Source organism: Vulpes vulpes, chromosome 9 (genome assembly GCF_048418805.1).
Source record: "Vulpes vulpes isolate BD-2025 chromosome 9, VulVul3, whole genome shotgun sequence".
NCBI classification, from domain to species: domain Eukaryota; kingdom Metazoa; phylum Chordata; class Mammalia; order Carnivora; family Canidae; genus Vulpes; species Vulpes vulpes.
In genome coordinates this window covers 90,407,482-90,434,315 of record NC_132788.1, presented here as the reverse complement: position 1 = coordinate 90,434,315, position 26,834 = coordinate 90,407,482, and the positions used below count along the sequence as shown (strand labels likewise).

Below are 26,834 nucleotides of genomic sequence, written 5' to 3'. Positions count from 1 at the left end.
GAGAAAGGTGGCACAGTCAGGGGAGGGAGCTCCTGTCACGCCCTCACACTATGGCCACTCCTAGCCTTGGGCCCCAGACACACCCTGCCCCACACCCATCTCTCACCCTTCGGTTCTTCTCTGCTTCCAAGTTCATAAATTGAGCAGATGCAGTGAGGGTCCTGTGTCTCCTCAGCAACGACTGTGGGCATGTCGGGGATGTGCAAGTCACCAGGGCAGTGGGGCTGATGGGAGGGAGGGTGTACCCTGTCCAGGGCTCTGTTCTCAGGCAGGCACAGCCCAGAAGAGAGTTGTGTGCCTCTGGCGCTGCTTGGCTCCGGGCCCAGACCCAGCCCTTCTGTGTCCAGGTTGAAAACGAGGAGCTGAGGCACCTCATGTGGTCCTCAGTGGTGTTCTATCAGACCCCGGGGCTGGAGGTGACCGCCTGCGTGCTGCTCTCGACCAAGGCTGTGTACTTCGTGCTGCATGATGGCCTCCGCCGCTACTTCTCAGAGCCGCTGCAGGGTAGGCACCAGGGCCCGCTGGCACCCGAGAGCTCAGAGCATGTGCCTGAGGAGACAGGCCAGGCTCTGTCCTAGAGCCAGCTGTGTGTCCTTAGGCAGCAGGATTTGGCTGTGCTGTGCCGAGCCTCCCTTGTCTGAGGAAGGGGGCTCATAGCCACACTGTCTCCTGGGGCTCTCATGAGAGACCTGAGACCAGCACATGAGTCAGGACCTGGCAAGGGGCCCGGGCACTGGTTCTAACGAGGAGGGGTTGGCAGCCTCTATTCAGTGGGACCCCAGTGGGAGACCTTAGCCAGCGGCCTGTCAGGGGCCCTCAGTCCTGCGCTGAGCCTGGCAATGCCCTAGAATGCATTGCCAGTGAGGCCTCATGTGCATGGAGGAGGGGGCGGCTCCTCCAAGGGGCCCCCCTCCCTGCTGGACAGAGCTGCATACCTGGGACCCTCGTGCTCTCCTGGCAGAGCCAGCACCACACATGGTTCCTGTCTTTCCACTGTAGATTTCTGGCATCAGAAGAACACTGACTACAACAACAGTCCCTTCCACATCTCCCAGTGCTTTGTTTTAAAGCTCAGCGACTTGCAGGCTGTCAATGTTGGGCTTTTCGACCAGTATTTCCGGCTGACGGGTGAGTGGCTGCTGTGCTTTGTCCTATTTTGGGTGAAGGCCGGTGTCACCAGTGGGCTCCCACTGTCCATATGTGGGTGCGTTATCACAGGCTGAGTTATCTCTGCTCACAAGCCTGATCACCGGCACGGGAGGAAGCAGCTTCAGGAACTGCTGAGGGTGCAGAACCCCCCACCCCCCAGGGCTCGAGGCGGGACAGAGGAGGCCAAGTGCCCGGCGGGCAGGGAGAGTGGGCCCAGGGCTCACGGGCAGGATGTTTCTGACTCACACTTCCTGAAGAGAGAAAGCTAAGCTTTTTCCCTAATGCCTCTGCATCCCCTTCCAGAAAAATGTCACAGCCCTTCCGGCCCGAGAAATAGCTATCTCCCCAGGTCCCGTGATGCTTTCCCACGTGGGTCCTCCTGGGCCCGGCTCTGGTCTCCAGGGCCCAGGGATGGGGTGGGAGAGAGGCGGCCTACCACTGTGACCAGCTCCCTTCTCCCCCAGGCTCCTCCCCGGTGCAGGTGGTCACCTGCTTAACACGGGACAGCTACCTGACACACTGCTTCCTCCAGCACCTCATGGCTGTGCTCTCCTCACTAGAGCGCACACCCTCACCTGAGCCTGTCGACAAGGACTTCTACTCTGAGTTTGGGAACAAGACCACAGGTACCCCCACCTGGCTCAGGCTGCAGACAGACCACCTGGGCTGTTGTTGTGGGCCCCCCTCCTTCCCGATCCCAGGGGCCGCAGCAGGCCCCAGAACCCCTTCTGCATTTCTTATTGTTTCTCTTTCCTGCTTAGCCAGCTTGGGTTTTGCGTATGCTTTTCCATGGCAGAGCCTTTATCCCAGCAAACCCTCAGTCACCCAGCAGATGCACCTCAAGTGTCTGCTCTGAGCTGCTGTCACATGGGTCTCCGTCCGAGCACAAGGGCCTGGAGTGCTCTCCTGCCTTGGCCAGCCCCTTAGCCTGCCATCGTGGGTGGCTCAGGGTCACTGATTCTCTGGGCCCCAGTGCCGGCCGGGCTGGGCTGGGCTGGGCTGGGCTACAACCCTGGTGGGCGTCCCTCTCTGCAGGGAAGCTGGAAAACTATGAGCTGATCCACTCGAGCCGCGTTAAGTTCACCTACCCCAGTGAGGAGGAGATCGGAGACCTGACATTCACTGTGGCCCAGAAGATGGCTGACCCAGAGAAGGCGCCATCCCTCAGCATCCTGCTGTATGTGCAGGCCTTCCAGGTGGGCACCCCGCCCCCGGGGCGCTGCAGGGGCATGCTGCGCCCCAAGACACTCCTACTCACCAGTGCTGACATCTTCCTCCTGGATGAGGACTTTGTCCACTACCCGCTGCCCGACTTTGCCAAAGAGCCACCGCAGAGAGACCGGTACCGGCTGGACGACGGCCGCCGCGTCCGTGACCTGGACCGCGTGCTCATGGGCTACCAGACCTACCCACAGGCCCTTACCCTCGTCTTTGACGATGTGCAGGGCCATGACCTCATGGGCAGCGTCACCCTGGACCACTTTGGGGAGGTGCCAGGCAGCCCTGCCAGAGCCGGCCAGGGCCGTGAGGTCCAGTGGCAGGTGTTTATTCCCAGTGCCGAGAGCCGCGAGAAGCTCATCTCGCTGTTGGCTCGCCAGTGGGAGGCCCTGTGCGGCCGCGAGCTGCCTGTCGAGCTCACCGGCTAGCCCAGACCGCAGTGGGCCCTTGCCACCCACAGTGTCTGGCCCTGTGTCCTCTCGGGACAGGAAGCAGGCTTTCTCTGTTCTTTTTAAAGTGTTTCTCCCCCCTCTTTGGCTACCTTCATTGGACCGTCCTTGTGGAGAATGTGAACATATGTGTTCAGTGACTTCTTTCCAGTACTGGGAGTGAAAGTGCCAGCCACCTCCAGGACTTCTGTGGCCATCAGCCTCCCACGGGTCGGTTGCCTGCCCCTGGTGCGGTGTGGCCAGCACGCCAGTGTCGTGTCTTCTGTTGTGGGACTGTTATTAACACGTGGCACTGTGGGTCTGATTTACTCTTCTCTTCTCTGTGTCCTTCCCTGAAGTGTCTTGTCCAGTCATGTGCTGTCATTGTGGGCGTTCGCTGCTAATCGTGAAACTGGTAGCAAAATGCACATCAGAAGCTCCCGCCTCGTGCAGTTTTCCAAAGTGGAGACCTCTCCTGGCCCAGCCAAGTGGGAGAGCCCCGTGGGGGCAGGAGTCCCCAGGCCTTGGGGCTGAAAGGGGTGGTGGCAGGGGACCTAGAGCTGCCAGCACCCAGTGTGATTCCTGTTGCCTGTTTCCTCTATTCCAATAAAGCAGAGTTTGACACAGTCTGGGTCTTTTAGTTCAAGGGTTATTGGGTCTCAGCAGGGCACCAGCCCAGGGCAAGGTTGGGGTGAGGGAGAGAGTACCCTGGGGAAGTGGGAAGGTGCACTCCTGGGGGCAAGGTGGGGAAAGAAAGGAGGGCACGGAAGGCAGAGGAGTGGCTCTGCCAGGTGGTGCTGGTGGGGTGGCACTGGAGTGCTGGCACAGGGGAGGTGTGAGGGGACCCTTGGACAGGGCCATGCTGGGCTGGGACTCAACCCCAAGCCTCAGGGCACATGCAGCACACTGGCTCACTGGCTTTCTGCCTCTTGCAGCGCTGGAATGTCACACCCTGGCCCAGCCCCAGCTGAAGCTGCAGGCTGTTCTGAGTGGGATTGCGTAGGGTGGGGTCTTGGGGCATCTCACCAAGAAGACCCACTGTGGGGGCTGGGTGTCCCTGGGTGGTGGATAGCGTGTTTGTGTTCTCAGAGACATGAGGGCTGCCTCAGGGAACCCTGCCAAACTAGGACCTGGGATTTCTTTGGGAGCCAGCCCTGTGTTCCACCCTTCCTCATTTCATTTTGACCCCCAGAGCGTGGGCGGGGGGGGGGGGTGGGGGGGAGCCCACTTGTCTCTGCCATCCTGGCCCAATCAGGAGTGTCAGGTCCCCAAGGCCCTGGGGCTATTTGGGCCAGGCAGCACTGCAGAAGAGGTGATTGGAGGGTGGCCAGCCCCACTCCCAGCCCACTGCTCCTGTTCTCCCTCGGTGCCAGCAGTGGGGCCTGGAGACCCATCACCCTCAGGAAGGCCGCCAAGGGGACGGGGAGCCACCAAGGGGAGGTGAGAGTGGGTGAGAGGCCAGCTTTCAGAGACCAGCTCAACGGCCCCTCGAGCCAGTGGGGCGAAAAGGCTGCTGAGGAAGAGGAAGAGGGGCAACAAGGCTCCTCCCTACCAGGCTTCTATCGAAGACCTTTACAAATGGCCACCTGCTGCTCTCCATCTGTTGTGTGTCCGCGGGGATGGTGGTGACCGGAGGCAGGGTCCACTGCCTGGCCCCGTGGGCCAACAAGGCAGCTGCCCCCTGCCCGGGTCCCCGAGGACGGGACCTGCTGTGTGCACGGACAGGCCCCGCGGGGCGGGCGGGGGCGGGCGGGGGCTCCACAGGCAGCAACCTGTTGAGGATGGAGCTATGCACCGATTAGCCGAGAGGCCCTAGGCAAGTTCCTGAGTGCCCGTGAGCCTTGTCTGCCACTGGTGACAGGGATGTAAAGGAAACCCGCCTCCCTTCGTGCACCCCGCAAACCGGCCCGGAGCACCTGCTGGGTGCAGCAGCCCGAAGCCACCCCTGCCCTCCCATAGCTGACGTTCCAGCAGGGAACAGAGTGAACAAAATAAACAGCGTCAGCTGGTAGCTGGTGCTGGGAGGTGATAACAGCTGGTGACCCCTGACCTGAGGCTGACCCCAGGGTAAGTCCCTGTGAGAGGGTCTGGGGGCAAAGCAGCAGGTCAGGGGAGTGGAGAGGCGCGGCCAGAGCAGGAGAGGTCAGGCTAGTCTGGCACGGAGCGGTGTGGGGTGCGGTGCGAAGCCAGCGAGCCCCTCGCGGAGAGAAGGGGGCTACAGGGGTGGGGTGAGCCAAGGTTCATCTGATGTCCTGTCGACACCCACGGCTGCTCTCGACAATGGAAAGGTCTGGAGGCAGGCAGACCTGATTGGGGGCTGCCCTCCCCCACCTGCCAGGGTCCCCCACCCCCACAGCCTCTGAATGATACAGGCCGGGCTCGCAGGCAAGGGCTGGCAGTGGTTTGAACTGGAGTTTGCCCCGCACCCCCTGCGAGGCCCCAGGCTTGCGGCTGATGGTGGGCCTGGGGGCTGCGGTGCCCGGTGGAGGGCCTCGGGCCAGGAAGCCCCGAGCAGGGCCCAGCCGACCATGCAGGGGTCAGCGGCCAGCACCTTCCCTTCCGCCTGCAGCCTGCTGATAGCAGGAGGAAATCCTGGCGGGTTCCTGTGGGGGTGAGCTGGCGGGGCCTCCGGACTGCTTTTAAAGCGACTGCCCGCCCCGGCCCGCCCGCGCGCCCTGTGCCTGCCTTCTAGAGCTCATTCCCCACACTGGCTGCCCTGACTGTCCTGGACGGCGCGCCTGCCAGCCGCCACCAGCCATGGCAGGGCCCCGGGGCCTCCTTCTGCTCTGCCTCATGGCTTTCTGCCTCGCAGGCTCCCACTTCACCAGGGGGCAGAAGGTGAGTGTGAGCCAGTTGCAGGGGGACGTGGTATCCAGGCCCTGCTGGCCACTGGTGGGAGCAGGGAGGGAGTGGACACAGATCGGGCACAGGTCTGGGGGCACAGAGGGCAGCCGCTCCTTGTCTGTCCTCCGAGCAGGACCAGAGGGCTGGGCTGTGGTGCCCACGTCCGCAGGCTGAGGTGCGTGTCTAGCTGCCTGGGCCGGGAGGGGTGTGTTGGCTTGCCCTCCTCCGACCGTGCTCAGCCTGCCAGCCATGGAGTGTGCACCGGCATCCCAGGGCTCCCCAGCCTGAGGTCGAGGGGGACAGAGCCAGGCCCATCCTCCCGCCCTCCCTGCCCAGACTGAGGCCCGGTCTCTCTGTGACCCTGGCCTGCGGACTGGAGATAGGATCACCCCCCAACCCTGGAGGGGCTAGCAAACCAACAGACTCACGTGGAACACACATGTGTGTGTGCTTGTGTCCGGCCCCAGGGGTGGAATGAAGTCTACTCCCCGCCAGTCTCTGGGTAAACAGCAGCTAACAATAACACCCTCAAACCCAAGAGCTGCACACCCTCCGGCACACGGAGGCATTATCCCCTGGAATCTTCACGACCCCTGGGCAGTGGGTCCTGTTCTCCACCTGAGGAAGCTAAAGCCCAAGGATGATGGAGACAAATCAGTCCAACACTGGAGCCGGACTCCCGACCACTGCCTGTGATTCCCCAGAAAAAGGGTCCCATTGTGTGGCTGTCAGACCCATGTGTGCCAGCCACCTCCCAGCTGCCGATCTGCAGGCCTAAGTAGGCCCCGGAGTGGGCCCCATCCCCACTGGAGCTTCTGGAAGAGCCCCCCCGCCCCGCCTCGAGAATGGAAAGAGTTGCCTGGCTAGAGCCTGCCTGTGGCTGAGGGTCCCTGCCCTGTGAGGCCAAGTTCACCTGACACTTGGGGCAGCTGCTACTGCCCACCTATCACTAGTAGATGGGCTGAAGTACAGAGAGGAAGCTCCTGCTGGGACCCCACTGCCCGGCAGTGCCAGGTCTAGGTTGGGGATGGGCAGGTGGGAAGCTGCGAGGATGACCGTGGTGGTTGAAGGGCCCAGGGTTCTAGGCTGTGCTAAGCTTTGCAGGTGGATTCTTACTCCCTCCCTGCAAGAGAAATAGAAGGAATTTCAAAGGTCCGCCACCTTTTCCTCGTCAGAGACCTGTGCTCTGACCGCCTCTCAGCCCATATTCTAGGGCTGAGGCTCTGCCAGCTGGGGCCAGGCAGATGGCCCAGGGGTGCCCGTGGACAGGGACGAGGCAGTGCCAGCCTTCTCTTGCAACTTCACTCAGCCACCCAAACCCTCCCAGCACCCCCCTGTAGCATAAGGACCACTCTAAATGCTAGGAAACTGAGGCTCCAAGGGGTCGGGATGACCTCAGGGTCACACAGCGAGGGAGCAGCAGAAGCAGGGTGCAAACACAGGCAGGTTCAGGCAGTGAGTTAAGGAAGGCTTCCTGGAGAAGGAGGGTGGGGGACAGCCCCTGTCCATTCAAAAGCCTTTTACTGGGTGCCTCCTCTGTGCAGGTGCCGGTGGAGCCTGTGGTCTCAAGCTGGGCGTGGAGGGAGAAGGCGGTGACCCAGGCAGGGGAAGCAGATAGGGGAGAGGGAGCCCATCCCTCTGAGGGAGTCTGGGTTCTGGGTGCCAGCTTGGGGGGATTTGTCCCACCTCGTCACAACAGGCTCAATCCCTCATGTCTCGAACTTCCCCAGCAGCGCCTGTGTCTCTGTGGGAAGCAGACATTGCAAAATCAATTCTGGATTGGGGCAGTCCCGAGATGCCCCTAGGAAGAAGGGAATCTGATTCAGCACTGGGCTGTGACCCAGAGGGACCAGCGGCGAGACTGCGGGGGAGGCTGGGATGCCCAGGGAGGCCAGTGCTCCTTCCAGAGGGGCCCAGGGTCCACCCCCAGTGTGCTCCCCCGTGAGAAGTCTGATTTGGCTGCTGGCTTATCCACCCTTCACCATGTCACACACATTTCCCAATGTGAGAGTCTCAGAAGTAAGCGCGTCCCTGTCGGGACAGGAGGCTCCTGCCCCCTCCTGGGCTCACCTTCCCACTTTCTCTCTCTCCCTCCATCCGTCCCTCTCCTGAGCCCTTAGCCAGGCCTGGCCGTTCCTCTGAAAGCCGGTCCCCGAGCCGGCGGTGGCCACCCTGGCTGCCGGGCCCGCCTGGCCAGGTGGCCTCAGGGGTGCCATTGCCCTGAGCCAGCAGCTGCCCAGCCCTGAAGTTACCCAACTTCCTAGACATTCCCTGGCTCAGCAGAGACGGAGCCCCGGGGTGGGGAGCGAGACCACAGCACTCAGCCCCACGGCTGGGCCTGAGGCGCTCTCGGCAACTTCCCTCTTTGCAGACCGCAGAGGCAGGAGCAGGAAGGGCCAAATCTCAGCAGCAGAGCCAGGCCCGGGGGCCTCGTGCTCACCAGAACGTGCCAGGCCACCTTCTCCTTTCCTCTTGCTCTGAGAGGCCTCGAGTCTGATGTGTTCTAGGAAAGCCATGTCCTGGCCGCACGCCCTTTGAACCGCAGTGTGTTTAGCATTTTTCAGATGAGAACATCTTAGCTTCTCTAGCCCATGCCCCAGGCCCCCGCAACCTCTTCTCCATCCGCACACAGCCCCATCCGGCCCCTTCTCCCACTTACAACCAAGTCTCGACTCGGGCTTCCCTTCCTCCAGGGCACAGGGCTGCTGTCCTTGGGAACGTTCCTTGTTGCCGTGAAGGCAGCTCCAGGGACAGTGGACTTGCAGGGGCTGTGGCAGGCCAGGCACTGGGACCACAGGCCTGGGCTTTCTTGGCACCCGGCACCCTTGGAGGACGGCCTCCCCCCCGCCCCACCGCGACTGCTCTCCCGCAGCAGCCAGAGGCCCGTTTAAAACAAACCTGCTGCCTCACCTGCGGGCCTGGCCCGGCGCCTCTCCTGGTCTGCTCTCTGCCTCGGCACGCGTGGCCATCTGCTCCTCCCACTTGGCTTTTGCCAGCTCTTGGGCATCTTTCAGCCCCAGTCCAATGGTCACCTCCCCCGGGAAGCCACCTGGGTCTTCTCCGCTCCCTCGCCGCTAGCACTGCCCACCTGACGATGGGCCCCGGCCCCCCGGGTCCGGGCTGGTGGGGGCGCCTGGGGTCAGGTGCAGGACGGCACGCGGGTCCCCTTGCACACACCCGCTGACCTGGCCTGCCTCTTAGGTGTGGGGCTGGCTCCTGGGTCTCTGCCGTCCCCGCGCTGGGGTCAGCGGAGCGGCCTCGGGCCTGTGGGAGGATCCTTCGCCAGCACGGTGGGGACATGCTCAGGGCAGAGCAATGACCAGAGGCCAGCCCTGTGGTGTGATCCGCCTGTGTCTGGGAAAGGAGTCGCTGTGCTCCCCCAAGCAGGCTCTGCTGTGGTATTTAATGTTTATTTTTCAGGGGGAGGGGATAAGGGACACTAGGGTGAGAGTCCACTTCTGGTCCCTGACATACCCAGTCCTTACTTCGGTGGTTTTGGGTCTGGGGTTCAGTTTCTCCATCTGAATGGGCTAAGGTGGAACAAAATGCTGGGCTCTCTTCGTGTAGGAGGTATAGACTCTGAGGCTCCTAGGCATGTGTTTGCGGCCCTGGGCAGAAGTACATGGCTCTCGGGGCACCCGGGTGGCTCATTTGGTTAAGCATCTGTTCAGCTCAGGTCATGATCCTGGGGTCCTGGGATGGAGCCCCCTGTCTGGCTCCCTGCCCAGCAGGAAGTCTGCTTCTCCCTCTCCCCCTCCCTCTGCCTGATGCTCCCCCTGCTTGTGCTCTCACTCTAATAGGTGAAATCTTAAAAAAAAAAAAAGTACATGGCTGTGGACATAGGAACACACTGTGGCAGTGACAACCTGTGACAGGCAGGTTCCCCCGTCTCTCAGGGCCCTCCTTGTCCTCACCGCTGAGGAAACAGGCAGGAAAGCAGGACCTGGGGAGAGGTGCTGGGCCTTGGTTCAATCAGGACAGAGTCAGGACCGGGGCAGGTGCCAGACTCCTCACTCTAACCCCACTCTGTGGCCCAGGTGCGATCCAGGCGCTGCGACGTGAAGACCAAGTTTGTCACTCACCTCCCCTGCACCGTGTGTCCCGCTATCAAGAGGCGGATGTGCCCCGCAGGCTGGCTTCGGGAGTTACCTGAGAAGATACTGAGGGACTGCAGGTGCGGGTCCCTGCCTGGTCCCTGCCTGTGTCCCTGCCCGCTTCCAGGAGTGTCCTGCAGGGGGTGGGGGGTGGGGGGTGTGTGTGCAAGGGGGAGCCTGGCAGGCCTGGGCGGTGAGGGCAGGGGCTCACTTACCCAGGCGGCTGTTGGACACTCTGGCTGGGGGCAGAGCTAGGGAGGAAAGAAGAAGGGGGAGTGGGGGCAAGTGGTATTTACTGAGCATCTACCGTGAGCCGGGCCCTGTGCTCAGCTCTGGAGCAAGGAGAGAGAGCGGAGGTAGATGCAGAGCACTGGGACCCGCGTGGGGAGGCTGGGTGGGGGCCTGCAGAGCGGGAGGCCCTCCCGTCACCCTGCCCACCTTTGTCGCCAGCTATGAGGTGCAGCTGGGAGACTCTTTGATGTCCATGAGAGGCTGCAGCCTGGAGTGCTGGAAGGATGTGGTGGAGAAGGCCTGCTGCCCCGGCTACTGGGGGTCCCAGTGCTATGGTACGGGGTGGGGGCCCCAGCCTTGCTCCCCATACCCCGGCCCGGGCTCCCTCTCTGCAGCATCTGCCCGCATCTCCCTCAGCTTTCTCAGGAACCGGGTCCTTAGTGGCAGCCAGCACAGCTCTGCTGCCCGGATCGGGCTGCCCCGGGGAGGGCCTGGCTGCCCCGGGGAGGGCCTGGCTGCCGGGAGCTGCTGGGGGCAGGGGCGAAGCGGGAGTTCTTCGGGGCACAGCTGAGTTCTGGGGGGTCCACAGAGTGCCCGGGGGGTGCTGAGACCCCGTGTAATGGCCATGGGACCTGCCTGGACGGCATAGATGGCAACGGGACCTGCGTGTGCCAGGTAAGGGCATGGTGGGGCTGGCGTGGGGGGCAGTAGAGGGGCGCACACTGACCTGGTGCAAATCTCCACCAGCAAAACTTCAGTGGCTCAGCCTGCCAGGAGTGCCAAGACCCCAAGAGTTTTGGGCCCAACTGCCAGTCAGGTGAGTGCTGGCAGGGCAAGGGAGCAGGGCCACTGCCCATGTGGGGGCCCCAGGAGACCTAGTCCATGGGGCAGCCCCCCTCAGCCTCACACTTCCCCTCCCGGGACATGGGCTCTGCTTCCTCAGACCTCCAGCCCTGTGCTTCTCCAGAGCCCTCTGAGCCCCCAGGCGAAGCAAGGTGCCTCCCTTGGCTCCTGTCACCCCCACGGGAGCTGAGTTCTAGAAACGCAAAAATGCAGACTCAATGTCCCTATGCGTCCCTGTATGTCCTGCCCAGTGTGCAGCTGTGTGCACGGCGTGTGCAGCCGTGGACCACTTGGGGATGGAAGCTGCCTGTGCTTTGCTGGATACACTGGACCCCGCTGTGACCAAGGTGGGCAGGGCTGCTGGGGTGGTAGGTCCCCAGTGTCCAGAGGAAGAGAGGCCAGTAGGTGGGGGATGGGGCCTGAGCCGCAGGGGCCCTCTGCCCACAGCCTAATTATCTTTCGGAGTAGGAGAGGCACACAGCTGGTCAGGGGAGGGAGGGTCATCTGAGAGCTCCACTGCCCAAAGGCCCAGAGAGGGCGAGGCTCTGGCCGGAGTTACACAGCAAACTGGGCAGAGCATCTTCGCACCTTTGCTCCTCCCAACCTGGAGCCCTGAGCCCCCACAATACCCTTCCTCTCCACTCAGAGCTGCCAGTCTGCCAGGCCCTGAACTGTCCCCAGAACTCCCAGTGCTCCGCAGAGGCCCCCGCCTGCAGCTGCCTGCCTGGCCACACCCAGCAGGGCAGAGAGTGCCAAGGTGAGTCTGTGGCCTGGAGGCCAGAGGCCCGAGCGGGGGGCTGGGGGGACGTTCTTTCAAGCCAACAAGCACAGTCTGGCTGTTGACAGCAGGTACTATGTGTCCCTGAGGGAAGGCCTGTCCCAGGGTCTCCATCAGCCTGCTCACCTCATCTTTGGGTCATCACTGCGGAGGTGATAGGACTCCTGGGTGCCCAGCTCACTTGGGTTCTCTCTCTCTGCTCTGGCAGCCCCTAACCCCTGCCGGCCGTCACCCTGCTCCCCATTGGCCCAGTGCTCGGTGAGCCCCACAGGGCAGGCACAGTGTCGCTGCCCCAAGAACTACTATGGTGATGGAATGGTGTGTCTGCCCCAGGACCCATGCACCATCAACTACGGTGGCTGCCCCCGCAACTCCACCTTGTGTCTGTACCAGAGACCGGGCAAGGTGAGCCGGGACCCTGGGTCAGACCTGTCCCATGGTCCACCCACCCACACTAGCTACTGGACCCTGGGAAATCATGGGCCTCCTGGGAGCCTCAGTTGACCCACTTGTAAAAAAATGGGCAAAGGACGGCAGTCTTCTTCTCAGCGGGTGGTGTGGTGGCTGAGCATAGCTTTATGGGTACAAGGGGTGCTGGTGGTTCTCATGGTCGTGATGTCACTTCCTTCTCCTGCCTGGGGTCCCAGGCCTCCTGCTTGTGTAAGCCAGGCTTGGTCAGCATCAACCACAATGCCTCTGCGGGCTGCTTCGCCTACTGCTTCCCTGACTCCTGTGACCGGTCAGCCACCTGCCAGCTGACCCCTGATGGGAAGACCAGGTGGGCACGAGGGCTTCAGGGTGGGCACTGGGGGGCAGGGCAGAGAGGGCGGGCTGGGCAGGGGCGTGTATACAGCCTCAGCTCAAGCGCCCTATGTGAACAGGTGGGCAAGGGCCAGGAGGTGGGGACTGGCCGCACCCCTGGCCCTGACCAGTTCTACCCTTGTCCCTAGCTGTGTGTGCAAGGAGGGCGAGGTAGGGGACGGGCGTGCCTGCTATGGACACCTGCTACATGAGATACAGAAGGCCGGCCAGCTGGGCCTGGTGCTCCTGCGGCTGAAAGTCTCCCTGGCCATGCTGGGTGTGTGACCCCCACCATCTGCCTGTGACCTTGTCCCTCACACTCCAGTCCTGGCAGGGAGGGAGGGGCAGACCCCTGTAGAAATGCCCTATTCCTGTGCCCAAGAGCTGTGGGAACAGACTGGGCTGGGTGGGGTACATGACTGGCCGTGTGAGTGGGCACCCCCTCCCTGATCCCCATCTACCCTAGACCCAGCCTCAGCCCAGTGCCCTCCACCCAAATCTCCACATCCTAGGACTGATGCCCGAAGGTTTCCCAGATCTGTCCTGATCCACCCTCTCCTGGCCCCCAGACCAAGGCTGCCGCGAGATCCTCAGCACGTCAGGCCCATTCACTGTGCTGGTGCCGTGGCTCTCGTCCACCTCCTCCAGGACCATGAACGTGAGCCCCGACTCCTCGAGGAGCTTGCTGCCAGCCCTTGCCACCTCCCCAGACCCTGCCCCAGGCTTTAGGGCCCTGAGAGGGTCCTCAGTCCAGACTCTGGGGAGCTGGGGCCTGGGAGGCCTCCCATCCCCTCTGTTGCTGGGGCAGGGGTGGCACGATGACCCGCGGCCACCCCGGGCCTACTCAGCACCCTGGTCCCTTTGTGCCCACAGGTATCCTTTGCCCGACAACTCTGTAAACAGCACATCATCGCAGGGCAGCATGTGCTGGAGGAGCCAGGGAGCCAGCAGACACGCAGGTGGTGGACGCTGGCGGGCCAGGAGATCACGGTCACTTACAACCGCTTCATGGTAAGGAGGGCCGCCTCAGCCCGGGGACCCGAGGAGTCCTGTTGGGGGCACACCGCCCGGGCAGAGGGGCGGACGTGGAACGGAGCCTCGGAACAGGAGGCTGGCATGTGGTGCATGTGAGCCAGACGCCTTGCATCTCAGCAGAAATACACCTACAAGTATAAAGAGCACCCCAAGCAGACATTCACCATCCATAAGGCCAACTACCCAGCAGCCAATGGCGTCTTCCACTTGGTCACCGCCCTGCAGTGGCAGCCCCCACCAGACCTCCCTGAGGACCCCAAAGTAAGCCAGCGTCCTCCCCTCTCCCCACCTGGGGCCGCTGGGTGACCTCTGACCCCCACAGGGTGCCAACAGTGGGCCAGGCCAGTTCCAGGCCAGGCTGGAACAGACCCTCCTCCCCTCTGGGGCTGAACCGGCCAACCCCTCTTCTCTGGGGCTCTCATGCTCGTTCCTTGCTACAGAGAACCATTGGCCAGATCCTTGCCTCTACGGAGGCCTTCAGCCGCTTCGAAACCATCCTGGAGGTGAGTTTGGAGGAAAGGTCCCTCTGATCTTTTGGGCTGAGACCCCTCAATGTCCCACCGTGATCTGGGGCTCTCCAGTAGCATGGGCCCTTGCACATGCCCCCACCCTAGGACCTATTTGTCACCATCCTGGGGTTCTGTGGTAGCGTGGACCCATTGCTTCTGTCTCCCACTTACTCCTCACGGGCGTTCCCTGCAGGCCAAGGGTGGCAGGGCCCCAGCAGGGCTCAGAGGTGGAGGCCGGCCACAGAGCCTCCCTGAGCCTCCTTCCCACTGCCACAGAACTGCGGCCTGCCCTCCATCCTGGATGGGCCGGGGCCCTTCACAGTCTTCGCCCCAAGCAACGAGGCCGTGGACAAGTTGCGTGACGGCCGCCTGATTTACCTCTTCACAGCAGTAAGCTCAGGGGGCTGGGAGGGGTGGGGGAGATGGGGCACCAGGGCCTCCACCCTCCCCTACCAAGCCCTCTCTCCCCGGCCAGGGTCTGTCCAAGCTGCAGGAGCTGGTGAAGTACCACATCTACAGCCATGGCCAGGTGAGAGGCTCTTCTCTGGAAGGGCGACTGGCCCATACCTGCTGCTGGGCTTTTGGAAGTTTGCCTGGAGGTCCCAGTGTCCCTCCCTCCTCTCTCCATCCATTTGGACTCTCCTAGTGCAAGAGAGTCTGGGCACCACAATGGTGGCTGTGAGTCACCTGGGCAGGCCTGTGGGGGGCCCTATGCCGTGGCTAGTGCCTGGCCCAACCCCACCCTCTCCTATACCCAGCTGACCATTGAGAAGCTCATCTCCAAGGGTCGGGTCCTTACCATGGCAAACCAGGTCCTGGCTGTGAATATCTCCGAGGAGGTGAGCTCCACAAACAAAATCTGGAATGAATGGACCAATGGAGGGGCTGGCGACGACCGGCCAGTTGTGTAGCCTCTTTCAGACCTGGCTTTGTGCTCCAAGCCCCGTGGACGGCAGGCCTTGGTGGTGCCACGGGGGAGGCAGGATCAGATCCCTCTCCTGGGGCCCCACAGCCTGGGAGGGCTTCAAAGACCTGGAGGGTGGGCACGAGCGTGTGGAGGGTGGCACTCCACGTGGCTCAGGGCCCAGAGGCTGGAGCAGTTCTGCTAGAGCAGGAGGCATTGCCAGGGAGAGGGAAGCGGAGATGGCGCGCAGGCCAGGCTGCGGGGGTACAGGTGGCAGCGGGCTCGGGTGTCGCCCAAGGCTGGCCGGGTTGTGGGTTGTACACCGGGCTCTGCCGCAGGGGCGCATCCTGCTGGGACCCGACGGGGTTCCGCTACGGAGAGTGGATGTGCTGGCTGCCAATGGCGTGATCCACATGCTGGAAGGCATCTTGCTGCCCCCGACCATCCTGCCCATCCTGCCTAAGCACTGCAGTGAGGAGAAGCACGAGATGGTGGCGGTGAGCACACACCACATGGTGGCAGCTTTCCGGGGGGCCCAGCGCTGCCTGTTGTCCTCCAGTGAGCGGGCAGGCTGCCAGCGAGCAGCCCTGGGGCTAGGGCCTGGGCGAGACCCCACACACCCACCTGCCCCCCGCCAACTGCCAGGCCTCAGTGGTCCTGTTGATCAGTCCTTCCAGATGACTCCAGCCTCTTCTGGGCCTCTGGCCCCGCCTTCTGCTACGATTGTCACACTCCACACTAAGCTCTTCCCCACGGCAGGGCCTTTGCCCTTGGCTTCCTTCTGCCCTGGCCCTCCTGTCACTGACTCTCTCGTACCTGAGGGCTTGGCTCCTGCCGCTTTCCTAGGGTCTGCTGACTAAATGAACCATGACTAACTCTGCCCCCCCCCCCCAGGGCTCCTGTGTGGACTGCCAAGCCCTGAACACTAGCACGTGCCCCCCCAACAGCATAAAGCTGGTGAGTGGCCCTCGGCGCAGCCCTCACGGCTGCCCAGTGAGTCTTCTGCCCTGGATCAAGGTGGGGAGGAGGGGCTGTGAGGCTCGGCTGGGCTCAGAGGCACAGCCCCTCTCGGCCCCACTAAGGGTAGGGGTGTGGGATCCAGAGCACTGAGGGGTCCCCGGACCAGGGCTGCCTGGCAAAGGGGGCCACTCAGGACCCACACCTGCTGAGTGGCTTTGCACCGCCTGCCCCAGGACATCTTCCCCAAGGAGTGTGTCTACACCCACGACCCTACTGGGCTCAACGTCCTGAAGAAAGGCTGTGCTAGCTACTGCAACCAGACCATCCTGGTGAGCGGGGGCATGAGTGGTCACTGCGTGGTGGCCCGGGGCCTCCCCTCTGGGGCAGGGCAGGCTGCCTTCCTGGGGCAGCTGTGTTGCACCCCTGAGGGGCTTCACCCGGCTCTCAGGTGGGGCATGGGAGCAGCAGCGGCCTGGGCAGTGGGGGTGGCAAGGCCGAGACGCACTCTTGCTTTGTCTCTTACAGAAACCTGGCTGCTGCAAAGGGTTTTTTGGGCCCGACTGTGCCCAGTGTCCTGGGGGCTTCTCCAACCCCTGCTATGGCAAAGGCAACGTGAGTCCCTCCCCTACCCCAAGGGGAGGCGTGTGAGTCAGCCGAGGACTCCCATTGTGTCTGAGCCGAGCCTGCCTCTCTGGCCTCCGGTTTCCTACGTCCAAGCAGTGGAAGCTGGACCATATTGTTTTTTGTGTTTTATTAAGAAATGATTAAGTAGGTGGATTTGGGCACCTATTTTCCTAAAGGTTATTTGTCGGTGGTTTTCTTGTGTGTTCTGTTTTTGCCACTTTGTAATATCAGGGCTAGCAGAGCCAGGGATCAGCACAGGAGTTGTGGATTTCTAGGTTGAGCAGAAGTCACCCAGGAAGCTTCCAGGGCTGGGTGTCTTTTGGGAAGCCAGTGATTTGGAGGTCTCTTCCAGGGTGAGGTCTTTCAGGGGGAGCAGGAGCTCAAAGCTGGCCCGTGGAGGGTGAGGGTGTGCAGGGAGGGGATGAGGACAGTTCTTACCCCATGACCGGTCCTGCTTCCCACCACCTCCAGTGCAGTGATGGGGTCCAGGGCAATGGGGCCTGCCTCTGCTTCCCAGACTACAAGGGCATCGCCTGCCACATCTGCTCCAATCCAAACAAGCATGGAGACCGGTGCCAGGAAGGTGGGTAGTCCTGGCCCATGCTGCCCGCCAGGGAAAAAAAGAGTCTGCTTGGAAGCAGGGCTGGGGACTCCCAAGAAGGAGACTAGAGCCCCAGGAGGAAGGGTGAAGGCCAGAGGGAGGGGAGGAGACTTTGAGAACAAAAATAGATGTCTCCTTCACCCATGCCAGGATGAGAGCTGTGGTTAATCTAAAGCATGCAGGATTTAGGTCGGATATATAGAAGAACCTTCTGATGGTGTTAGGGGCAGGGCAGCTAGACGGGGGTGGCTGGAAACATCGAATGGCCCCCTTGCATTTCCCCTGCCTGCCCACTGAGTCTGGGGTGGCCTCTGGCTTTGTGAAGTCACGTCCGGGCTGGCTACCATGTTCTGCATTCTCAGCATCCCCTCAGCTGCATCCTGGCTCTCAGGCAGCCCTGCCCTGCCTCACTTTACCCATTCCTGTCTCCTCCCTGCAGACTGTGGCTGTGTCCACGGTCTCTGTGACAACCGTCCGGGCAGCGGGGGGGTGTGCCAGCACGGCACATGTGCCCCAGGCTTCAGCGGCCGCTTCTGTAATGAGTCCACGGGAAACTGTGGGCCCTCGGAACAGGCCCAGAACTGCCACCCACACGCCCGCTGCATTAGCCAGGGGGGCATCGCCAGGTGAGCGCTCGCATTTCCTCTCTGCCTTGTCCGTGGCAGGGCTTGTGGGTTCATCCAGCCTCTGGCCTCTTCCAGAGGCTCACTGGAGGCCCTTCATTCACCTGCCCCAGGTGTGTCTGTCTTGATGGCTTTGAGGGCGACGGCTTCTCCTGCACGCCCAGCAACCCCTGCTCCCGCCCAGACCGTGGTGGCTGCTCAGAAAATGTCAGTCTCACTGTCCCCTCCCTGAACTCCTGAACTCCTGACCCGGGGGAGGAGGGGGGCTCCCTTTCCCTCAGCCTGCTGCCCTGGGTCACTTGACTATGGCTCTCACAGGCCGAGTGTGTCCCCGGGGCCCTGGGCACCCACCACTGCACGTGCCACAAGGGCTGGAGCGGGGACGGCCGCGTCTGTGTGGCCATTGACGAGTGCGAGCTGGATGCAAGAGGCGGCTGTCACGCCGACGCCCTCTGCAGCTATGTGGGACCTGGGCAGGTGAGGCACGGTGGGCCTGAGGCAGCAGCGGTGGGGGTGGTGGGGGCTTTGCTCCAGGGGACTCTCACCCCACCCCACCCAGTTTCAGGAACATCCACTCCGAGAACTCTCACTCAGGGTCTCAAACTCAGGCACAAGTGAGAACCCAGGACTAAGAGGTAGTGTCATTCAGTCTAGGAGCAGCCCAAGTGTGCTGGGGACAGCACAAAGGCCAGGATGGCTTTAGGGGAAGCCACATGCCAGCTCTAGGCCAAGGCTGCTTTTCCCCAGTCAGAAGGCTGGGGCTCCATCCCTCAGGGTTGAGGACTCTCACCCTTGGAAGCGGGTCCACGGAGCCTCCGCTCTACCTCCCCAGGGCCACTGTCTCTGACCACTCACTGATTCTTTCATTCACTCGTTGGGTTCCCACCTGATACCAGGAGTGCTAGTCCCTGTTTTAGGCTTAAGAATGGGATGCTGAGCAAAGCAGACAAAGACCCCGGCCCTGGGTGACGGGGAGAGTGACACCTCGAACTCTCTGGACTGCTGGACAAGCAGTTGTGGAGTTTGCAGCCTCAGACTTCAGCCACAGGGTCTCAGCCTCTGGAGAGGTTTTTTTCGTTTTTGTTTTTTTAAGGTTTTATTTATTCCTGAGAAACACACAGAGAGAGGGAGAGACATAGGCAGAGGGAGAAGCAGGCTCCATGCAGGGAGCCCGATGCGGAACTCGATCCCGAGACCCCAGGACCAGGATCATAACCTGAGCCAAAGGCAGATGCACAACCACTGAGCCACCCAGGTGCTCCGCATCTGGAGCTTTTTGTGTGAGGCACATCAGGCCCACGACTCCACGGACTGGGCAGCACTCGAGTATCTAATATGCCAGTGGAGAGGCCAGGCCTGGCTGGCTCAGGGTCAGGTGTGCAGGCACCTGCCCCGTGATGGCTGGGACTGCCCGCCTGCAGGGCCTCTGTGGTGAGCCCGGCTGGCCATGAGGGCTCGCGCTCCCAGCTCCATGAGGAGCTATGCTGTTCTAGTTGCAGAACCAAGGACCAGGACAAGCAGGTTGAGATGCCACCCCCTCTTGCTGACAAGGGTGACTGAGGTCTGGGGAGTGTCACTGGTCACTCAGCTGCAGTGGGGACAAGCCCTGGACATGGGCACTTAGCGGGAAGGCTCAGAGCAGGGTGGCAAGGTCAGAGGTGGGTCTGTGCCGCCATCCCTGGGGCCAGTCCCACAGACACCTGCCCGCTCACCTCCCACTGCTGGCCTCTCTCAGGTCTGAGAGCAGAGGGGTACCAAGTCCCCACAGATGCTTCCCTGCCAACGCCATCGCTTCTCTGGCCTCCTCTCAAGAGCCAGGTTCCCCTTGGGGTCTCTGGTTCCTGGTCTGGAGCGGGGTTCTCTAAGGATTGGGCTGGGAGAAGCTCCCCGGGTCTGAACAAGCCTCCCCAGGGCGTAAGACTCACAGAGAGTGGGGGAGTGGAGGAGGAGAGGGTGGGGACCCCTGGTGAGCTGAGGCCCTCTGCTCCCAAACTCTCCAGAGCCGGTGCACCTGCAAGCTGGGGTTCGCAGGAGATGGCTACGTGTGCAGTCCTATTGACCCCTGCCGGGCAGGCAACGGTGGCTGCCACGACCTGGTGAGGGGCTGAGGGGGGTCCCGGGGGAGGCTCTCTGGGTGTCCCTATGGCCAGGATCGGAATCTTTCTAAGCCCCAAATCCAGACCATGTCGCCCCTTCACCCACAGGACAGAGCTTCCTCTCGTAGTTAAGGCCCCAGCCCCTGCCCTGCCTCCTGTCCCCTGCCCCTGTCCCCAGCCCTGCCCCACTCCGTGCTCCCTCTGCTCTGACCCCACTGCGCCTCGCCCACGTTTCCCGAAGGCCTCCCAGTAGCCCCTCCTGCTCTCAGTTCGGGCCTCTGCCCTGTGCTTTCCCAGCCCATCTGTCATGATGAAGTGGGGTAATTCACGTCAAATGCTCAGTGATCTCAGAGAGCAGGGCCAAGCTTACCAAAGGAGCAGTGTGAATGCAGGCTGGCTGGCTGGCTGGAGAGACAGACGGTGGGGCCGGGTGGCAGGACAGGCAGACGGCAGGAGGCTGGGTGATGGGGGTAAGAAGTAGGCTGGGCGCAGTCCAGCTTGCCTTCCGGGTACTGAATGGGGGACTCTGTCTCTTTGCTCCGCCCCCACCCCAGGCCACCTGCCGGCCAGTGGGGGGAGGTCAGCGGGTCTGCACATGCCCCTCTGGCTATGGGGGTGATGGCTTCAGCTGCTATGGAGACATCTTCCGGGTGAGTGGGTCCCAACGCTTGGAGGGGGCATCCTTTCATGCACCTCGGGTGGGAGAGACAGTACTCAGGGTCCTGGTGAGGAAGGGGCTTGGGTCTGTCCCTAGACTGATGACCTCCGCTCTTTCCCTCCCCTTAGGAGCTGGAGGCAAATGCCCACTTCTCCGTCTTCTACCAGTGGATCAAGGTATTCAGGGCACAATACTGGGGTTGGGGCTCAAATCCAGGAGGCCTCTGGATGCAGAGGTGCCACATAATATCTCCAAGAGCTGGAGGTGGGGGCAAGCCCAGAGGCTGGGAGCAAGGCAACTCAGGTGGCTGCCTCCAACACTCCTCCTGTCCCCCTGTCACCATGAGCACAGAGTGCTGGCCTCACTCTCCCTACTGGCAGCCGAGTCACAGCCCTGGTGCCCTCTGAGTCTGCCATCCGTAGGCTGAGCCCCGCGGACCAGGCCTTCTGGCTGCAGCCAAGGGCGCTGCCACAACTGGTCAGGTGGGCAGCCAGGGCAGGGACCTGGGGCGGGGGGGGGGGGGGGGGAAGAGACTTCTGTGAGAGACCCTGTCTCTCCCCGAGGTTCTCCTCTTGGCTGTGTCCACCTCTTGGGGCAGAGCCCAGTCCCAAGGGTCTGCTGGTTACACTCACCCGGTTCCACGCCCCACAGGGCCCATTTCCTTCAGGGTGCCTTCTCTGAGGAGGAGCTGGCCCAGCTGGGTGGGCAGGATGTGGCCACCCTGAGCCCGACCACACGCTGGGAGATTCACAACATCAGTGGGGTACGTGGTGAATTCTGGGCAGAAGAGAGGACGGTGCAGGGCCCAGGAGGGCACTTGAGTGACCACTAGCTCCCCAGACCAGGGCCCCCGGGGATGAAACTGAGATCCCCTGGACTTGCCCAGGGCCAGCAGAGGGTGTACTCAGACCAGTGTCTTTGGGCCAGCAGTCGAGTCTTTATCTGTGCGTGCATGTATACACCTGCCCCTTTTGTGCAAGGGCCCTGGTGTGGATGTGTACGGCCGTGGTAGGTTCTGAAGGTGTCTGGGCCAGGCTGGGGGCCACCAGGAGCCACCCGCGTGCCCAGCAGAGTCTGCTGGTGCTCTACCTCCTAAGTGTCCGCCTGTGCCTGCCCGTGGCTGAGCTCTGCTTGCTGCTTTCCAGAGGGTCTGGGTGCAGAACGCCAGCGTGGATGTGGCTGATCTCCTCGCCACCAACGGTGTCCTACACGTCCTCAGCCAGGTAGGCCGGAGGGGTGTGTGCGGGGCGCCGCCTAGGCCGCGGGGCGCTGGCGTGCTCACCGGCTCGGTGCTCCGCTTCAGGTCTTGCTGCCGCTGCGGGGGAGCGTGCCGCAAGGCCAGGGGCTGCTGCAGCAGCTGGACCTGGTGCCTGCCTTCCGCCTCTTCCGGGAGCTGCTGCAGGTCAGGACGGGGGAGAAAGGGAGGGAGGGAGGCCTGGAGGGAGGGGGCTGGCTCCGGGGACGGGTCCCAGGGTGACGGTGCCCATCGGTGACCCTGGCCCCTTGCCCTTTAGCACCACAAGCTTGTGTCCCAGATTGAGGCCGCCACGGCCTACACCATCTTCGTGCCCACAAACCGCTCTCTGGAGGCCCAGGGCAACAGCAGCAGCCTGGTGAGGCCACGGTGACGGGCCGCTGGAGGCGGGGAGGGCGCAAACCCCAGTGAGCCCCCCTCCCACGGCAAAGGGACGCGGTGGGTGGAATGTTCTGTCCTGGGCACTCGGTAGTGGAGCCCCTGAGCTTCTCGGTCCCACCCCCCTGCCAGGATGCAGACACCGTGCGACACCACGTGATCCTGGGGGAGGCACTCTCCCATGAAGCCCTGCAGAAGGGGGGACACCGCAACTCACTCCTGGGCCCTGCCCACTGGCTCGTCTTCTACAACCATAGTGGCCAGGTTTGCAGGGCTGGGGGGCTGGGAGCCTGCAGCCTCTGCTCCAGAGACCACCCATCCTGGGAGACCCCTCCCGAGCCCCTCCCCGCCAGCCTGCAGCCCCAAGGTGAAGGTATAATGTTGGGGGGTGGACTCAGCCTCCCACTGCACCCCTCAGCCCGAGGTGAACCACGTGCTGCTAGAAGGCCCCATGCTGGAGGCCCCTGGGCGCTCACTGTTTGGCCTGTCGGGGGTCCTGACTGTGGGCTCAAGCCGCTGCCTGCACAGCCACGCAGAGTCCCTGCGGGTAAGAGGCTGAGGCCCTGGGGGAAGAGCTGGGCGGGGGAAGGGGGCTGTTCAGAGCTGGGAGGTGCTAGCTGGCCTGGCTGGCAGGGGGGCCCTGGACAGGGTGGTAGTGGAAGGAAGGAGGGCTTGGGGGCCCCACCCCAGGAGCACCTGACGCTCTGCCCTCCTCCCACCCCAGGAGAAATGCGTAAACTGCTCCCGGAGATTCCGCTGCAGTCAGGGCTTCCAGTTGGAGGTGAGGATGAGGGCTCAGCACTGGCTCTCTGCTCTGCAGGTGTCTCAGCCCCCAGGGTCACCCCATCTCCCTGCTAGAAGGCCGGGGGCCCAGGCTGGCCTGTCTCCATCCCTCCCTGGCCTGCTGTCCTGCTCACCTGTCACACCCACCTGTCATCTGCCTGTTTCCCCGTTCTTCGCCCTGCTCCTGCACAAGCTGCAGACTGAGCCCTCTGGTCTGTCCCCTTTTCCAGAACACCCCCAAGAAGAGCTGTATCTACAGATCCGGCTACTCCTTCTCCCGGGGCTGCTCTTATACATGTGCCAAGAAGATCCAGGTTTGCCTTGCAGCACCCCCACCCCTGAGTCTGACCAGAAAGGGGGAGGTGGTGGGGCAGCCCGGGTGGCTCAGCGGTTTAGCGCCGCCTTCAGCCCAGGGCGTGATCCTGGAGACCCGGGATCGAGTCCCACGTCGGGCTCCCTGCATGGAGCCTGCTTCTCCCTCTGCCTGTGTCTCTGCCTCTCTCTGTGTCTCTCATGAATTAAAAAAAAAAAAAAAAAAAAAAAAAAAGCAAGGGGGTGGGTGGGAGTGCAGGCCCAGGGTAGGAACCTGGACTAGATTTCAAGAGCAGACTCAGGCCTGGGGTGCCTCACTAGGGTGAGGCAGGCAGAGCAAGGGCCCAGAGGGACAGGTCTGAGGTCAATGGGGCCCGTCTCTGTCCCCCTGGCCACACCCCCGGGGAGAGGAGAAGGAGAAGGGGCTCAGCCTGGACTCCATCAGGCAGGCCCCAGGGGCAGTCCCCCAGCCTGAGGCTCTGTTTCCTCACCCTGCCATGAGGCAGGGGGGCGGCGAGCGGGGTGGATTGTAGAAGGTAGCCCCCGGTTTCCCTGGCTCCTGCTCGCTTCATTCTCTGGCTCTGTGGCCTGTCCCCCACGCCTCCCGCCCTCCGAATCCCCTCCGTCTCCCTCCTCCCTACATCTGGCCCTTGCCGGGCCTCCCTCCATCGCCTCCCCACAGGTGCCCGACTGCTGCCCCGGCTTCTTCGGCACACTGTGTGAGCCATGCCCGGGGGGTCAGGGGGGTGTGTGCTCGGGCCACGGGCAGTGCCAGGACCGGCTCCTGGGCAGTGGGGAGTGCCGCTGCCACGAGGGTTTCCACGGAACGGCCTGTGAGATGTGCGAGCTGGGCCGCTATGGGCCTACCTGTGCCGGAGGTGAGCCCTGGGTGGGGGTGGCCGAGGACAGCGGGTGTGGGGACAGCCCCGCCGGAGCAGGCTGGAGGCTCTGGGCAAACCCTGTCCTTCCTGTCCCGCTCCCAGTCTGTGACTGTGCCCACGGGCTGTGCCAGGAGGGGCTGCAGGGGGATGGCAGCTGTGTCTGTAACGTGGGCTGGCAGGGCCCCCGCTGTGACCAGAGTGAGTAGCCTCAAGGGGGAGAGGTGGGGGACTCCTGGGGAGGTGGCTCCTGGGTCCAAATGACCGGAACCATCTTCTACACCCTCCTCTCCCAGACATCACTGCCCCTCAGTGCCCGATGAAGTGTGACCCCAATGCCAAGTGAGTGAGCTCCACCTGGGGCAGGGAGGCCAGCGGGTGGGGCCCAGGTCAGGCTCCCAGGCTCACCTGCACCGCCCTCCCTCTCAGCTGCGTACAGGACTCGGCTGCGGCCCCGGCCTGCGTGTGTGCCGCGGGGTACTCGGGCAACGGCATCAACTGCTCAGGTCAGGTCATCCTGGTGCTCGTGGCGCCCACTCTGAGATTTTCAGGGACTTTCCCTGCAGAGCCCTCCCCAGGCCTTCTGGGTCTAGTTTCTATCCCAGTCCCATCTCAGGTCTTACCCTTCCCTCCGACCCTTTCCGTTCTCCCATGCCCTCCTCCCCTGCCCCCATGCCGTTGCTGGGCCTGCTCCTCACAGCTCTCTGGGATCATCTACCCCTAGAGGTGGACCCTTGTGCTCATGACCATGGGGGCTGCTCCCCCCATGCCAACTGCACCAAGGTGGCACCAGGGCAGCGGACATGCACCTGCCAGGATGGCTACACAGGAGACGGGGAGCTATGCCAGGGTAAGGCTGGGGTCCCCACTTTGCATGTACGTGGGGCCAGGGGTCTGGCTTCAGTGTTGTAAGACTAGGAGAGGCTGAGGGGCTCACAGGGACCCTGACAGCGTGGTGGTGACACCTGAACGCACAGATGAACGGAAGGGACACCTCTCACACCAGCGTCTCTCCCCGCAGAAGTCAACAACTGTCTCATCCACCATGGGGGCTGCCACATGCACGCCGACTGTATCTCCACAGGCCCCCAGCAGGTCAGCACAACAGAGGTGGACACTGGGGCTGTGCCACTCCTTCATGGGTGGGGGGTGCCCTCAGACCAGGCAGGGGAGGAGGAGCTTCTTCTGTCCAGGGCGCTGGCCTGGTCTTGGGTCCCAGCAGCTGCACTGATCAGAATTTGGGACAGGTCTCCTGCAGCTGCCGTGAGGGTTACAGTGGGGATGGCATCCGGACCTGTGAACTCCTGAACCCTTGCTCCCAGGTCAGACCCCAGCCCTGCCTCATTTCACAGGGGAAAGGGACTTAGATGGGAGCCAGATCTCCCTGCCCCATTACAGTCTCTGAAGGGTGAGCCACCCCCACCCCCCACAAGCTCAAATCTCACTGTTCAGGAGCAAACGGGGCTTTGGGGGCTGGACAAGGGTCTTTGTGGCCCCTAACCCAGAGGAGTCTGGGAACCACTGATGTCTCTGTCTCCTATCCCTGCCTCAGAATAATGGAGGCTGCAGTCCCTATGCTGTGTGCAAAAGCACAGGGGATGGCCAGAGGACGTGCACCTGTGATGCGGCCCACACCGTGGGTGATGGCTTCACCTGCCGTGCCCGTGTCGGCCTGGTAATGATGCCCAAGTTGGACCCCTGACCCAGCCTTGGTGATGACCCCCATGGGCCTGACCCAGGATATTGGTTAAGACTCCAGATTTGGTCCTGATCCTGGCCTTGACCATGACCCTGACCCCCTGACTCCACCTGGGCCTGACCCAGCTATGATCCATGAAGCTAATCCTGAACCCAGCTCAGACCCCCGGCTTTCCTTTCCTCATCTCTGCCTTGGCCAGACCTTGGGCTGCAGGTGCTGGGACAGGCACCAGGCCCTGAATGGGGGCCACCCAAAATCTGAGCTGATCCTCGCCCCCCCCAGGAGCTCCTTCGGGACAGGCATGCCTCATTCTTCAGCCTCCACCTCCTGGTAAGTGACCAGCTGGCTTCCGGTTCTTCAGCCCGGCCCGGGGCCTCTCTGAACTGGAGGTCCCACCTGTCTCTGGGCCTCCACCTTCTCATTTGGTCAGGGGGTTGGCTGTTCTGGTCTCTCAGAGCCCAAGTCTTTCCTAGAAGATCCTTGGAAGCAGCAAGTGGGTTGCAAATTGCCCCTTTCCACTCAAGCTGTTACTCCCTCCCTCCAGGAATACAAGGAGCTCAAGGGTGATGGGCCTTTCACAGTTTTTGTGCCTCGTGCAGATCTAATGACCAACCTGTCCCAGGTAATGCACCCCTCCCCCACCCCGACCCCCACCCCCAGCAAGGCTGGGAAGGGATGGGCCCTCTGGGGCAGGTGGGGCAGGGGTGGGTGTGCTGGGGGCAGAGGTAGCAGTCAGGGGGCCTCACTCTACCCTCACGACTCCCACTCCAGGATGAGCTGGCCAGGATTCGCGCCCATCACCAGCTCGTGTTCCGCTACCACGTGGTGGGCTGCAGGCAGCTGAGCGTCCAGGAGCTGCTGGAGGAGGGCTATGTCACCACGCTGTCGGGGCACCCGCTGCGCATCCACGAGAGGGAGGTGGGCCCAGGCCGCCTGCCCACCCCACAGACCCGGAACTCAGCCACTTTCAAGCCCTGCCCCTACGCACCTGTGCCCTCTCCCAGCACATTTAGGACCCTCTCACCTCCCCGGGGCCGGGTGGGCTTTAAGTGAGAGGGAGATGGACAAATCTGGATCCGGACCATGCCCACCACCGAGGGTCTGTCCCTGGGCCCTGGACTTCTGAGCCTGGC

At 62.7% G+C, this 26,834-nt stretch overlaps 2 protein-coding genes across 6 annotated transcripts in view; both read left to right on the top strand.

Moving 5' to 3' along the window:
- Positions 1–3,421, top strand: part of NISCH (nischarin) — a 32,452-nt gene extending 29,031 nt beyond the window's left edge. The window contains exons 18-21 of the mRNA XM_025986620.2: positions 348–504; positions 1,000–1,128; positions 1,614–1,775; positions 2,185–3,421. Of these exons, the coding sequence (XP_025842405.1) occupies positions 348–504; positions 1,000–1,128; positions 1,614–1,775; positions 2,185–2,795 (1,059 nt within the window). The 3' untranslated portion in view covers positions 2,796–3,421. The remainder of the gene's footprint in view (positions 1–347; positions 505–999; positions 1,129–1,613; positions 1,776–2,184) is intronic.
- A 1,955-nt stretch (positions 3,422–5,376) lies between these two features.
- Positions 5,377–26,834, top strand: part of STAB1 (stabilin 1) — a 26,902-nt gene continuing 5,444 nt past the window's right edge. For 2 of the 5 annotated variants that reach the window (XM_072720780.1, XM_025986612.2), the window contains exons 1-48: positions 5,377–5,633; positions 9,677–9,813; positions 10,184–10,299; positions 10,554–10,639; positions 10,712–10,781; positions 11,059–11,154; positions 11,454–11,564; positions 11,794–11,990; positions 12,233–12,363; positions 12,536–12,663; positions 12,956–13,044; positions 13,260–13,397; positions 13,542–13,682; positions 13,862–13,924; positions 14,207–14,320; positions 14,406–14,459; positions 14,689–14,769; positions 15,173–15,331; positions 15,729–15,791; positions 16,028–16,123; positions 16,320–16,406; positions 16,890–17,001; positions 17,459–17,645; positions 17,756–17,849; positions 17,961–18,119; positions 19,643–19,738; positions 20,293–20,388; positions 20,525–20,572; positions 20,748–20,878; positions 21,048–21,159; positions 21,542–21,619; positions 21,700–21,798; positions 21,911–22,009; positions 22,162–22,293; positions 22,448–22,576; positions 22,754–22,810; positions 23,043–23,126; positions 23,807–24,002; positions 24,108–24,203; positions 24,299–24,344; positions 24,432–24,508; positions 24,727–24,852; positions 25,024–25,097; positions 25,250–25,324; positions 25,555–25,677; positions 25,984–26,031; positions 26,246–26,323; positions 26,473–26,619. In XM_072720780.1, the coding sequence (XP_072576881.1) occupies positions 5,553–5,633; positions 9,677–9,813; positions 10,184–10,299; positions 10,554–10,639; positions 10,712–10,781; positions 11,059–11,154; positions 11,454–11,564; positions 11,794–11,990; positions 12,233–12,363; positions 12,536–12,663; positions 12,956–13,044; positions 13,260–13,397; positions 13,542–13,682; positions 13,862–13,924; positions 14,207–14,320; positions 14,406–14,459; positions 14,689–14,769; positions 15,173–15,331; positions 15,729–15,791; positions 16,028–16,123; positions 16,320–16,406; positions 16,890–17,001; positions 17,459–17,645; positions 17,756–17,849; positions 17,961–18,119; positions 19,643–19,738; positions 20,293–20,388; positions 20,525–20,572; positions 20,748–20,878; positions 21,048–21,159; positions 21,542–21,619; positions 21,700–21,798; positions 21,911–22,009; positions 22,162–22,293; positions 22,448–22,576; positions 22,754–22,810; positions 23,043–23,126; positions 23,807–24,002; positions 24,108–24,203; positions 24,299–24,344; positions 24,432–24,508; positions 24,727–24,852; positions 25,024–25,097; positions 25,250–25,324; positions 25,555–25,677; positions 25,984–26,031; positions 26,246–26,323; positions 26,473–26,619 (5,037 nt within the window). In that variant the 5' untranslated portion in view covers positions 5,377–5,552. Of the gene's footprint in view, positions 5,634–9,676; positions 9,814–10,183; positions 10,300–10,553; positions 10,640–10,711; positions 10,782–11,058; positions 11,155–11,453; positions 11,565–11,793; positions 11,991–12,232; positions 12,364–12,535; positions 12,664–12,955; positions 13,045–13,259; positions 13,398–13,538; positions 13,683–13,743; positions 13,925–14,206; positions 14,321–14,405; positions 14,460–14,688; positions 14,770–15,172; positions 15,332–15,728; positions 15,792–16,027; positions 16,124–16,319; positions 16,407–16,889; positions 17,002–17,458; positions 17,646–17,755; positions 17,850–17,960; positions 18,120–19,642; positions 19,739–20,292; positions 20,389–20,524; positions 20,573–20,747; positions 20,879–21,047; positions 21,160–21,541; positions 21,620–21,699; positions 21,799–21,910; positions 22,010–22,161; positions 22,294–22,447; positions 22,577–22,753; positions 22,811–23,042; positions 23,127–23,806; positions 24,003–24,107; positions 24,204–24,298; positions 24,345–24,431; positions 24,509–24,726; positions 24,853–25,023; positions 25,098–25,249; positions 25,325–25,554; positions 25,678–25,983; positions 26,032–26,245; positions 26,324–26,472; positions 26,620–26,834 lie in introns of all 5 variants that reach the window. The other 3 variants (XM_072720778.1, XM_025986604.2, XM_072720781.1) reach the window with 2 other exon arrangements.